This window comes from Tetrao urogallus, assembly GCF_951394365.1.
Source record: "Tetrao urogallus genome assembly, chromosome: 21".
NCBI lineage: Eukaryota > Metazoa > Chordata > Aves > Galliformes > Phasianidae > Tetrao > Tetrao urogallus.
In genome coordinates, this window is record NC_136834.1 from 1,786,743 (window position 1) to 1,801,273 (window position 14,531).

Genomic DNA, 14,531 nt, shown 5'->3' on the forward strand with positions numbered 1-14,531 from the left:
GAGCAGCACTGCAGTGTTGATATTGACCAGCTATCTGGCCACTGAGAGCAGTGTGAGATCTGTGCCTATTGCAGTGCTTAATGCTGTGTGGGTACTGCAGGTGGTACAGGCAGGTAATGCTCTTGCTCCCCTGTCTACAGCATGCATAAATAGCTTTTAAATATGGCTCCTCCTCCCCTTTCCTCTAAGTGGCAAGGCAGATGTTCCTGCATTCCTCTCTCGACCTTTGTTGCTGTGGGCAGGTTGCTGTTTTTCTGTCTCTTTCTTTCATTCAGTTTCCTTTGCATCTTTCTTTTGCAATTCCTGAAATGCCCATGCACATATATTAAGTTCTGCCCTTCATTTATTCTTTTGTCATTGTTTCCATTTCACTTTCCCTGTGTTTCATTCCTGTATCTTTCTTGTTTAGACCAAGTGGAGGATCCAGCTGGCCGTAGCAGCCATGTAGGACCCTTCAGGAACCTGATGGTAAGTGCACGTGTGTACTTATACTCAGGCTTCCACCAGGTTCTGTACTGTGAGGAGCTGTTTTCCCTCCTGCAGGCTTCTGTCAGTTCTTGATGTCTTAAACTGCAAGAAAACTGTGGGGCAGACCTTTGGTTAATTCCTTGTTGATGCTTTGATATCAGAATTGCAGGTAGAGGTTTTCATTGGAATTATGCAGGGAGAAAGTATGTCAGTCTTTCATGGTTATGTGAATTTTAAAAGCACTTTGAGAGCTCTCATGATGGAAAGTCTATCAAAAGCCATTGGGTATCTTCAGAAGATCCTGAACTCTGGTGAGTTTGAAAGCTAAGAAGGCATACCACGAGGATATGCTCTTCTTCAATTCTCTGCCTGGACATCTGCTGTTGAATATGGTTAGGATCATAGGGTGGATCCATCTGGGACAGTCCCTGCTGTGCTTGAGTATAGGACACTTCTGATCTTTATAGGGAAAACTGCAAACTACAAGCCAACAGGCTAAAACTAATAACAGGAAAACAGCAGAAACTGTGTGCTATCCCTGGCTGATGTGTCAGCAACTGAAGTGGCACATCTGATAAATGTATGCAGGCATTTTGCTCACTATAAAGGTGAACAGATGCCAAATAAAACTTCTCTTCAAATGCATTTGGACTTAAAGGCCAATAGCTTGAAATATTTCTGACAGTATCAGTAAGTAGGTTCCTTTTTTTATTTTTTTCCTTCTTAGGAGTGTGCCAAGGTATCTTGCAAATGGTCTTTTTCCCATCAATAGGATAAGAAAGTATGCTACCTAAATAACTCCATTTTGGTTAAAAATCCTGATACTTTGATGACTTCCCAGATAATAATTCAAAGTGCTGTAAATTTTGCATTCTATAAATGGAGAAGACTTTGGAAAACCTGTTTGCTTTGGTACTTCAGAGTGATTTTTGTTGTTGTTGCTTTTGTGTATCTTGCATTTTGAAGAGCACACTTTCCCTTTCATCTTGCTGTGAGAAGGAGCTGGCTCTTGGTTTGCAGGCTTTGACAGTAACCTGTCACCATGCTGAATATGGAGGCTGCTGTAGAATCAGACTGTATTGTTGCCAGTGATTTCATCTCCATACCATCCCCAGCTGAACCATCTTGTGAGGCTGCCTCTAGCTGTGGCCAGGCTTGGCAAAGGTGAGAGCTGCATCCAGGCCTTTTTGGTTGAGTCAAGACATGGATATTAGTCTTGAAATGATAAGTGCTCTGCAATAAAACGAAGCTCTGAGGGAGTTTGAATAGCTGAATACATGTTTTTGTTATGTGGCTCTTAACATGGTGATGCAGTGTTGATTCCATAGGATTATACTGCAGTTCAACACTTAGACCTTTTACCTAGAAGTAGAATGCTTGTTGCTTCTGTTGCTGTACAGGTCAAGAACAGTTTTGGGCAGCTTGGTGGATACTTCTGGAGAGCTGTCTGAACTTCTTGCTCAGATCTTGGTACTGCATGTTGAAGTTACAAATAGCTGAGGTGTCCTTAGCATCAAATTGTGTTCATGTCAGACCAAATCAGATGCAGTTGGGCTTAAACTGCTCGTGGCTGTGTGAACTGCTGACAGCTCGAAACCATTTGGTGTTGGAGCCTTGTATTGCCTTGTCAGGTAAATCAGAATTTGCTCCTTTTGGAAAGGTTTGATGTGAACTGATAGAATGTTTGCGGATATTATGGGATAATTGCTAGCACTGCCTAGGAAGAGTGCATGCCTATTTTCCAAAGGTGACAAAAATGTGTTCTGAATGACTGTAATATCAGTTTCTGAGACTGAAAACTCTTGAACTGGTAAAAGGGAAACGAAGAAAAAAAGGGTAATTACACACATGAATCTGAAAAGCCCTGTGGAATTTGGGGAGCGCCTGTGAAACTTGAGCTCCTTGGAAGGAAATGAAGGTAATTATTTGGATGATGTAGAAGGTTCAAATAAAAACAAGTATTTCCTTTTAAAGCTGACCTGTCTCGGTTCTATAGAAGGGGGTGCATACTTGGAAAATTTGGGTTGGAATAGAGAGGAATTTTTTTAAAAGGCATTTCAGACTTTTGGCCTACAGTGTGAAAATATTTCAAGAAAAAAAGGAGGAACTTGTTGACAGGGTTATGAATTGGAATAACGTGCTTCTAAATAAGAGATGAATTTATGGCTGTAATTCACACTGCTGATTTGAGAAGAGGGGTCACTGTGTTAGCGTGGTATTCTGTGTGTTAGAGGGAGCAACGGAGACATTTGGATGGCTGCTTCTGGAGAATTCTTGTTCCTAGGAGGTGGGTGTGTGGAAGTGTGAAGTTCCAGATGAGAGTGGTGCTTTCAGCACATGCTTACACGTGGAAGGTCACTGTGATGACTTGAGTTAGAGGATTTTGGTTTCATTTGTGCTTCCAGTCCTTGCCATCAGTTCCAAAGATTGCAGAACAGAATCTTTAGGAGCGGGATCAAAAAGATAGTGTTATAACTTTGTAGCACGTACATGGGTGAAGTTCTGAATGTCTCTGCGTGTTGCATCACAGATCAGGTCTTTGCACAATGCCATTTTACTCTAATCTTCATTGTGTTCATTATCTCATGCAAATCTAACACAGTTCCCAGTTTTGCGATCCGAGTGTCAGCAAGCTTGGTTGTGTCAGTGGACGTGGTGCTACACCCTTGGTTTGCTGTTATCCAGTTCCATCCCATTTGTTTACTGCCTTTGCTGTGTTGGCCAACATCATGCTTATACTTCATTTCTTTGATTATACCTCTTCTCCATGTCATAATTCAGAATGTTTGCACAGGTTTAGAAGCCTCTGTGAGCTTCTATTTGGTGCAGCCTTCCAATTAACACTAAAGAATAATAATGCGATTTCCATACATTTGTATGAAATACAGTAATCTCGCTGATTGAAGGTAATTAATGACTATTACTTGAGCTGCTTAACTCTGTCACAATAGATCTCCTTTGTAGTCTGTGCTTGCTTTGTAAGATATTTTGGAGTATTGGCTTTTTAGAGTCTCACGATTAATTTCTTTCAGGCCCTAGAGACTTACTACCTTATCAATACATAGTCACAGATTAGACATCAAAATTAAATATACAGATGGGTAGTTTCTTCTAGGTCATCTTTTCTTGTTTCTTTTGTTCTGTACTTGGCCTTAGCACTTTTTGCCCTGTGGTCAGTGTGTTTTCTGAGTGTTCTTCTTCCTTGCAATGTCATTTGAGTTCCCGAAGAAAAAAGAGTTTCTACAGTAGTATGTTGTACTCCAAGGCTGGGTGTTTTAATTTGCCAGTCAGATATGAAAAATAAAAATTGCTCAACAGGAATAATGCATATTTGTTGTTTGTTTTTCTTTCAGGAAAGAAAAAGACTCAGGAAAGTAAAAACAAGGGGAGGAAGGCAACAGATACAAAGCAGAAAAAGACTGATTTGGATTCTTCGGCAGATATGAGGGATTCTAAAGAGGGTGAGAGCTCTCAAGTATCTAATTGTTTTCTTTCCCATTATCTTCTTCAATCAAAGGACAAGTTTTATCATGTTGAATAAGCTAATGCATTATGCTAAAGCAGGAAAGTGAACAATGTTTATGTTTACCCAAACAGTTCGATTATCAGTCAATTTGGATGTCAGAACTTTGTCAATAAGGCAACTCTGCAATTGGAAAACACAGCTACTGTGAAATGTCTGTGCCCAGACCCCTTTGAACAGAGAAGACCTTATTCAAAAATGTCTTTAGAGCTTATAGCTGTAATAATGACTGTATAAGAAAGATCAGTGTTACAAGGGAAAAATATAGTAATAATGCATAGAATAGCTAAGCATACCGTTTGTCCTGAAGGTGATCTGAAAAGATTATGTATAAAATTATGCTGTTTACATATTATGTATGTAAAAATGACTTAAATGTGTTTTGAATGCGTGGGTTTTTTTGTTTTACAATCATGGAAAACTTGCCTTTGCTGTGGGTGTAACTGGTAATGGTTAAGGCTCTGTACAGGTACTGATAGATACATTTTTTCCAAACTTACTTAACTTTTTTGACCCGTTTCTTCACTCTGTTTTCTCTTCTGCTTGCACACTGCGTGCGCTGTTTTACTGCTGATGTCTGATGCTCTAGCTAGGGAAGGGAGATGAACTTCCTGCTCCATACTCAAGGCCGCTTCAGAAACTCTGTGTGAGTTGGCGGAAAGAAATACTTTCTTCAGAAATGGATATATCTGACAACAGATAAATAAAATTGGCACACAAAGGTGTGAATAAACAACCAGTTTACACTGATCACTGAGATGCATGCAGGCGGATTCAGAAGTGTAGGAAATAGCTATTCAGGCAATGGCTAATAGAGAAATTTCATAGACTGGAAAGCACCATGCCAGATCTAAGTTATGCCTTGCCATGCATTACAGTGTAAGTCCAGATTGTTGCATTGTGCACCAAGTTAGTAATAACTGTGGGGAAAAGCCCAAAATACTTTAGCTGTGTGTCCTGCAGTGCTTTTCTGACACTCTTTTAATGAAAGAAAAACCTGTGAAGGTTTTTCAGACATTTCTTTAAATGTTCTGAAGTCTGCTATTTTATATATATTCTTTGGCCATGATGTTCAATCCTAAGATCTCACCGTGTTAAGAATCAGCAGTTGTTTACATTTTCCTGATGTTTCAGAAAGGAATTTCCTGAGTATGGTTTTGTTTGTTATGGAATCACAGTGGTGAGAAGGAGAAGTATTGTGGGAGTTGTAGAGTATTGACTTCTACTGTGTAAAAGGTAGAAGAACGGTGTAATGTACTTCAGGGTGTTTGGTCAAAATGTTTCATGCTTTTCCTACTTCATTTATCAGGTCATAAAGAAGAAGATGAAAAGCCTTCCGTTTCTGCTGTACTGTCCCTGGAACAAACAGCTGTGATTCAGGAGATGGTAAATCAAGATGTGCTTCCAAAGCTGATGATTCCCAGTCCTGCCAGTGAACTGCAAATAGTGACTGAAGAGAAACAAGAAGAAGCAATAAACTGTGCATCAGATGATTTAGATGAGGATGAAGAAGAAGAGGATGAAGAAGAGGAAGAAGAGGAGATGGAAGATACCAATATGCCTAAAGAAAATGCTGAAATGCCTTTGATATGTGAAGAAAAGTTAGACTCTATGGAAGAGCAAAAGAGTACATCAGAGGAATCTCCAGAAAGCTCTCCAAAGAAACTTGTGGTGAAAATTCCAAAAGCAAGAGGTGAGTCAAACGGTGATGTTCAGGAAGCATTCATGTTTCCTTGTCAGCATTGTGAGAGGAAGTTTACAACAAAGCAAGGACTTGAACGCCACATGCACATTCATATATCTACTGTTAACCACGCTTTCAAATGTCGATACTGTGGGAAAGCCTTTGGTACTCAAATTAACAGACGAAGGCATGAGCGGCGCCATGAGGCAGGGCCAAAAAGGAAACCGTTCTTAACACTAACATCATCACAGCACCTGGATAATGTTGCTGATAACCAAGTAATTGTGAGTGATGGTCTTAAAGATGACTTGAACGTTTCCAGTCTTGTACAAGACTCCGTTGTCTTGGATTCTGAGAAAGTCTCCCAGGAAATGTCCCACTCTGCTTTCGCTGAGGAAAACAAGGAGCCCAAAGAATTGCATCCATGCAAATACTGCAAAAAGGTTTTTGGAACTCACACCAACATGCGGAGACATCAGCGCAGGGTTCACGAGCGGCATCTTATTCCCAAAGGTGTCAGAAGAAAAGGATACTTCCATGAAGAGCCACCGCTTCAAACTGAGCAGGCCCCACCAGTGCAGAGTGTATATATAGCAAGTACTGAAATAGAAGAGGAAGGTGAAATAGATGATGTCTACATTATGGATATTTCCAGCAATATTTCTGAAAACTTAAATTATTACATTGATGGTAAAATTCAGTCCAACAGCAGCACTAGCAATTGTGATGTGATTCAGATGGAGTCCAACTCTGCAGACTTGTATGGACTAAATTGTATCATCAGTCCAGTCACGGTGGAAATTTCCTCAAATATAAAGATTACACAAACACAGGTGAATGAACCTCCTAAGGAGCCTTCTGGCAGCGGGAGCAATGAATCCAAAAAGAGGAGAACTGCCAGCCCTCCTCTTGTACCAAAAATAAAAACTGAGATAGAACCAGAACCTATAACTCCTACTAGTTCTTTAAATCTTCCTCTTAGCATTTCAACAGAGAGCTTACCTTTCCATAAAGACAAAAGCGTTTATTTGTCATCAAAATTAAAACAGCTTCTTCAGACGCAGGACAGTAAGAAGATCACTCCATCAAGTGAAATCCCTAAACTGGGACCTTCTGTTGCATCATCATCTATTTTGCCTCCAGTATCCAGTAGATTTAAAAGAAGGACCAGCTCTCCTCCCAGTTCTCCACAGCACAGTCCAGTACTTCGAGATTTTGTCAAATCAGGTGAGGGAAAAACTGTGTGGAATGATAATCTTCGAAGTTCAAAAATGCCAAAGTTAGAAAGCCACAGCAGCTCACCTGCTTGGAGCCTAACTGGAAGGGAGGAGAGGGAGGCTGTGAGCCCTCTTTGCTTCGAAGACTTCAAAACATCAAAAGACTGGACAGTGGCTCCAACTTTTGGCAATGTATGCAACCAGCAGCCCCTGGATTTGTCTAGTGGTGTAAAACAAAGGTCTGATATCAAAAATAAGCATCAGGTTCCTTGGGAATCTGTATTAGATTTAAGTGTGCACAAGAAGCCTTGCAGTGATGCCGAAATTCGGGAATACAAAGAAAATTCCATTCAACCAACCTGCAGTGGTGTTAAAAAGAAGAAACCAACCACTTGCATGTTACAGAAGGTTCTGCTGAATGAGTATAATGGAATGGATGCAGCCACAGACAGCACAGCCAGTGTGAACAGAAGCCCGAGCCCAAGCAAATCCCTGGAATCTCAGGCAGAACCAGACACAGACCCCAGTCTGTCTGCGTCGTCTTCTGTTGACGCTCAGCCCCTTAGTTCCTCTGTTTCCCTTGTGCCACACGCATCTGTCGTACCTTCCATGTGTCAGCTGCCTCCTTTGTTAACACCAACTAATCCTCCTTCCCCACCACCCTGCCCGCCTGTGCTCACAGTTGCTACATCACCTCCTCCCCTTCTTCCAACAATGCCTTTATCAACTCCAGATGTCTCTGCTAGTGCCACTAACACTTCCTCTTGCCCATCGCCGCTTTCAAACACTACTACCCAGTCTCCACTACCAGTTCTTTCACCTACAGTTTCTCCTTCTCCATCTCCGGTTCCTTCAGTTGAACCACTCATTTCTGCTGCTTCACCTGGTCCTCCTACTCTCTCTTCTTCCTCTTCTTCCTCTTCCTCCTCCTCCTCCTTCTCTTCCTCCTCTTCCTCATCATCTCCATCTCCTCCTCCCCTTTCAGTGGTTTCTTCCGTTGTTTCTTCAGCTGATAACCTTGAAAATACTCTTCCAATGATAAAACAGGAGGAAACTGAAAATGAGCAGAAGGCCAGAGAAGATCCTCATGCTGCAAGTGAATCGGGAGTAGTGCAGGAAACATTCAATAAAAGCTTTGTGTGCAATGTCTGTGAATCACCTTTTCTTTCTATTAAGGACCTAACTAAGCATTTATCCGTCCATGCTGAAGAATGGCCCTTCAAATGTGAATTCTGTGTACAGCTTTTTAGGGATAAAACAGGCTTGTCAGAACATCGCTTTCTGCTTCACGGAGTAGGAAATATCTTTGCTTGCTCAGTCTGTAAAAAGGAATTTGCTTTTTTGTGCAATTTGCAACAGCATCAGCGAGATCTCCATCCAGACAAAGTGTGCACACACCACGAGTTCGAAAGCGGGACTTTGAGACCCCAGAATTTTACTGACCCCAGTAAGGCCAACATAGAGCACATGCAGAGCCTGTCAGAAGACTCTTTAGAACTTTCTAAAGAGGAGGAAGAAGACGAAGATCTAAACGATTCCTCCGAAGAGCTTTATACTACTATAAAAATAATGGCTTCTGGGGTAAAATCTAAAGATCCGGATGTTCGGATGGGCCTCAATCAACACTACCCAAGCTTTAAACCACCTCCATTTCAGTATCACCATCGAAATCCTATGGGTATTGGCGTTACTGCAACAAACTTCACTACCCACAATATCCCACAGACTTTCACTACTGCCATCCGATGCACAAAATGCGGGAAAAGTGTGGATAACATGCCTGAGTTACACAAACACATCCTGGCCTGTGCATCTGCCAGCGACAAAAAGCGATACACGCCCAAAAAAAATCCAGTGCCACTGAAACAGACAGTGCAGCCTAAGAACGGCATGGTTGTCATCACTGGTCCTGGAAAGAATGCCTTCAGACGAATGGGTCAGCCAAAAAGACTTAATTTCAACGTTGAGATTAGCAAAATGTCTTCAAATAAACTAAAAATAAACGCGTTGAAAAAGAAAAACCAGCTTGTCCAGAAAGCTATCCTGCAAAAGAAGAAATCTGCTCAGCAGAAGGCAGAATTGAAAAATAGTCTTTCTGAGTCAGACCCTCACATCTGCCCCTACTGTAACAGAGAGTTTACTTACATTGGAAGTTTGAACAAACATGCGTCGTACAGCTGTCCCAAAAAACCCATCTCCCCATCCTCCAAAAAAAAATCATCCAAAAAAGGTGCAAGTTCATCACCTGCAAACAGCGAAAAAGGCAGCAACCAGCGCAGGAGAACAGCAGATGCAGAAATCAAAATGCAAAGCATGCAGCCTCACTTGGGCAAGACAAGAGCGCGAACCTCAGGACCCGCACAGATCCAGCTGCCCTCTGCATCCTTCAAATCAAAGCAAAGCATTAAATTTGTACCTCCCATTCGATCGAAAAAGCCAAATCCGTCTTCGTCACTGAGGAACTCTAGTCCTGTGAGAGTGTCCAAAATGACTCACGTGGATGGGAAAAAAACTAAGGTGGTAGGTAAGAACACTTCCTCTGGCATCTCAAGCAAAGCCACCCGGAAATTGCACGTCAGAATACAAAGGAGTAATAAGGCTGTTTTGCCAAGTAGGTCTGCTGTGGCAAGTAAGAAAAAAGCAGACAGATTCACTGTAAAATCTAGAGAGAGGATTGGAGGACCTATTACACGAAGCTTACAGCAGGCGGCAAATGCCGAGGCAGCAGAAAGCAAAAAAGATGAAAGCAGTACAAAGCAAGAATTAAAAGATTTCAGGTAAGCTTTTAATTTGAACTTCCGACAAAACAGGAACACGTTGCTTGCTGTTTTGCCAATTTTCTTGGTCTTTTTTTTTGAATTTGTCATATTTAAATCAGAAGAAGATTGCGTTTCCTAAAACGTGGTTAGCGGCTCAGTCACGTATGATGTACATATTTGATGCATTTTGTCACATTGTCATATATACATCATTTGTATAGAGAATGTCCTTAATTATAAATGGATTTGGAAATGCTGGGAAAAATGTCAGCACTTGAGTGCAAATAAACCTAAGTCGTTAAACTTCATGTTCCTGGTGACGTGTATCTGCTATCCAGCACACGGTGGCCTGGAATGGTTCTAGGTTTAGGTGATGGTGGTTTGTTAAGCAAAAAGTCATGACTGCGTTTTTACCCTCCTATTAAAACAATTGGAAATGTTGTTTTTTTAAATAAAAAAAAATATATATATATATATATATTCTCTGCATATCGTATTAAAAAAAAAGAAAGCATACTTCAACAACTGTATGTGCATCCTAATTGAGTCAGATCTCTAAATACTTAATATAAGGGAAATAGATGTGTAAGAAAAGTTGACATGAATGTGTAAATTTTTGTTGAAAGTATCATGCTCTTATGTTTCAGTTTAAGAAAAAAAAGATTATAACTAAAGTTCTATTTCATTTTCAGATGAAGCATTTTAATCACAAGAAAGGGTAACACTTAAATAAAATAAAATCGTACTGTATGTGCCTGAGTCCCGTTTAAAGTCTTCATGTCATCTTTCAAAGTCAGCAGTCTGTTTTGCAGCCTTCAACATTTCTGTTAGCAGGCTCCTGCCCTGCTGTTCTTGTAACAGGTGTCTGATCCGCTGGGTGACTTTCACAACACTCAGTGCTGGTTGTTTGCTTTTTGCTTTGCTGATTGCAGCCCGTGGCTGTGATTAACAGGAGGTTTGTGGCTGAAGGTAGGATTTTTGTACCAAAGCGATTGGTAGTGGGGAGGGCCCAGCCTCTTTCACAAGTGCCCACAAGCAGAATTGTCAGGAGGTGTCAAAAGCCAACTGCTTGCAGCTTGTCTGTCTTACAGTGAAGACCTGTTGTGTGACAGTTTTGAGAAAATACTTCCTATAAAGTAAAGCTTTGACACAACAGAATGATTTCAAAGAGCTGGAAGGGAAATGAAACAGTCCAAGTTAGGGCATGTTGAAGGAAAAAAGTCTATATATACTCCTGCAATTTGGAGAATATAATGGTGTTGAATATGCCCTTAAAGTACAAAAACTGTCAACCAGGCCTCCTCTCTTGGACAGAATAATCTTCGTGTTGCTTAATTCTGTGATCAGCTGCTCCCTTAGTGCTTTTTGTGGAACTTTTACACGGTGCCAGGGCAGATCCGTAGAATTCAAAGCTGGAATGACACACCTTTCCACCCAAGCTAATCACTTGACCTTGAAGCAAAATGAGGGAGTGCTTGGAAATCTCTGCATATGGAAATTGTTTAGTAGCATTCAGGGTAAATAACGATCTACTGAGGGGCAAGGTTTCCTTGACTATCTCAAATACCATTTGTTTACTTTGGCACCTTGCAGTCTTCAATGGCTTAATGAATAGTTCTGCTAGAAGAATTCTTGCTTTTGTTTCTGAACTACTGTTCATAAATCCAGATTGTCTCATCACCACATCACCTTCGTTTTCATCTATCAAATGTGGAGAGGTGTTTTGGTTTTTTGCTTTTGTACACGGTTTAACATCTGCATAACCTTCAGTCCTACTCTTTGTAGACATTTTTTTCTCCCCCAGGAAACCTCTATTCCTAATATCATTCAAGACTGCCATTGAGTGCAGTAGTTGTCTCCAAACCTGTTCTTCACCTTTCAGTTTTTCCATGTAAACATTCTCCGTTTGCGAATAAGTTGTTTGGACATTTATCTTCAGTTTTTTGTTTTTGTTTTTATTTTCTAGGAATATCCAGTAAAACAAAGCAAAACAAAACAAAATCTCTTAATGACATGGTAGAGCTGGTGCATGCTCAACTTAGGATAAGCACTACGACAATGGATGTGAAGTCCCCCAAGCTTGTGAAACCAGCAGAAGCTGACTCACAATCATAACATGGCCTGCAGGCTGCTTGCTAACACTCAGGGGTAGATGCAGGGCTTTGTGCCTGACATGCGTGCTGGGCTTCGTGGTGAGTCAGATGAGAGAAGGGTGCTGTTAAAAGCCAAACGGAACCAAAAACAAGAGCAAACAACACACAGCAGTGCCCCACACAAAACAAAAACCACACACAGAAGCATTGAAAGAAAGTGGGAATAAACTAAACCAAATCTTTAGCCTTTGAATGCTTAGATCCTGGTTTTGTCCATGCCTTCGTGAATGACTTAAGAGACGGTTCAGTTCTAAGCTTGGTAAAGCAGAGATCCCCTGTTTTATCAGTAGTTTGGTAGGTTCAAGGACAGCAGTTTCTGCTGCACCCTTTCTGTCCTTTAGTAACTCTGTTAAAACCTTCCTTCTAAATGAATCAATACAGAGGGACCTGGAAGGACAGAATTTCCTTTTCCCTCCTCCTCTCCATTCTCTGCATCTTTTGGATGGCCATCATATAATGGGAAAAAAGCCTGAGTGAGTTCTCTGTGAGTTTTCCAAATTCTTATTTATACATGCAAATGAAACTTTATATAGCAGTGAAATACCAATACCAATTTCTAAATACTATATATAATGTGTATCTTTTTATTGATAAAAAGGCTAGACCAGGGCTACATACCTGTATATTTTGAAAATGAAATATATAATTACTCTAAAAGGTCCTACACCTCTATCTAATAACTTAAAACAGCATTGGTCTATTGTTCTTACACAGCTTTTTATGGAAATACCATTTCTCATGTTTATATAGCTTTCAAGATTAATGACTGAGTCGATGGGAAGTGACCAGTTTCATTATCCAGCCACCCCTTTTATTTTTTGTTCTTGACTTAAAAAAGTAATCTACCTCTTAAAATTTGTAGTTTAATACTTGTTTGGTGAATTTGTGCCACTTTAACTTTCACTTTCACTATCATTCCCATTTTGTTACATTTCTGTTATGGGGACTTTATGTTGAAATAATGTATAAAGCATTTGTAGCAAGTATAAAAAAAAATAAAATATTTAAAATTATTTAAATTGTTTTGGACACTTCAATTGTACTATATGTGATTTACATTTTACATTAATTTTCATTCTGTTTTCATCTTGGGCTGTTAATCTTGGAGCGTGTTCCTGTATTAAAAGTTTGCTGTTAGTCATATTGTTTCTTTTTTTTTTCTTTTTCTTTTTCCTTTTTGGAGAGTGATTCAAAGAGTATTCTAATGAAAACATTAAAAATTGCTATTTGACAACAAGTGGGTCCTCATTGCTTTTGAACAATGTAGCCTTGGTGAAGAGCCTGTAAGTGCAGGTAAGCAACAGGGGGATGTTTCTCCTCCAGCATGCAGTACATCTTGTAATTTGCAGATGTGTTCAAGGATATCTGTTGTGTTGCAAGCACTTAATGGCCAGCTAGATGGAACTACTATGACACGTTTTATATAACTGTAACCAATAAAGTGAGCTTTTTAAAAACTTTGTGGGGAAACTTGCTTCTTATATGGAAACCAGATGTGCCAGGCAAAATGGAGCAGTGTACATCTAGAAGGAATTAAGTATGCTTGCATCCTTGGGCTTTCTGCATCGAAACAAATCTATACAAGTCTAACACTTCTGAGTTAGTCCTTGATGTTCTTTCCTGTGGATTTAGTTAATTTAAAAGTTTAATTAACACTGCAAGCACCATTTGATAACTTTTTCTGTTCTCTGTGCTTAATAGTTGTGATCTAACTTAGTTCAAAATCAGTTCTGGCTCGGAAGACTTTAGAAAGTTGCATTCCAGCACCAAGAGGAATTACAGCTTGTGTCGTCCTCCAGCAGTGGGGCCAGAAGGATCCTTGGCCACGTTAGTGTGGAGCTGGATGGAGTAAAGTCACACTGCTGCGACTTAGCACTGTTACACGAGCCCATTTCTCTCCAGTAGTAAGTTCATACCTTATGTAGTCGTTTATTCTCATTCATAGTTCTGTTTCACCTCTGAAACAGCTTGTTGAGTTTTCTTGTAAGTCATTCTCTGAAGATGTTGTCTTCTCTGCAGTGAAGTTTTCCCTGAATTTTAATCATCAGGGAAAACTCTGGTGAAGCAGTGCAGAAGTTGGACATTATTCATTGAGTGTTTTTGCAGGCACATCTGCTCTGTGGTTATGGATGCTGCGGTTTAATGGTGGCAAAGATGGTTAAGAGATTCTAGCTAGAAGTGTAACGTGCAGCAGCAGTTATGAGGCTGTAGGACAGCCACAGCGAAGGTGATGAGTATTGGTTAGGCTTCACTATATTTACAAGAATGGAAACGTTATGTTTGACATACCATCAGATCTGGTTATTTTATAAGAGTTGGGAAGCATGAGAAGAAGTAAAAATTCCCCCATAGTTTTGAAGTTACTGAAGATGCAGCGCTGAGTAGTTACCACGTTTATCACACCTTCCACTGCTGACAACTGAAGCACCAACTGCAGTCTCAGTGTTCTCATCACCTCTTTGTGATGGCTGACATTGAACTGATCACAAATAAACCTGCGTTCTCCCCTTGTTGCTTGATATTACAGCAGAAATCCCATTGCCATTGGCTTTTCTGTTTTTCTCCTGTGATTTCAAGTCCTGCTGTGTGCCCACTCTGCCATGGTCTGCAGCGTGTTCACACACAGCAGTGAATTGAAGTATCTGTCCTCCAAAATGAGAGCTTGTGAACAGCCTTAGAGAACTTGGAAGAGCTTGCCTATTAATTCTAGCTTCTGTCTGCTGAGTG

General features: G+C 40.5%; 1 protein-coding gene across 1 annotated transcript in view; it reads left to right on the plus strand.

Moving 5' to 3' along the window:
* PRDM2 (PR/SET domain 2) overlaps positions 1 to 14,531 on the plus strand; it is a gene marked incomplete at its 3' end in the record, with an annotated part of 42,530 nt that overhangs the window by 21,803 nt on the left and 6,196 nt on the right. The window contains exons 4-5 of the mRNA XM_079545504.1: positions 3,822 to 3,929; positions 5,301 to 9,669. Coding sequence (XP_079401630.1) covers positions 3,822 to 3,929; positions 5,301 to 9,669 — 4,477 coding nt within the window. The remainder of the gene's footprint in view (positions 1 to 3,821; positions 3,930 to 5,300; positions 9,670 to 14,531) is intronic.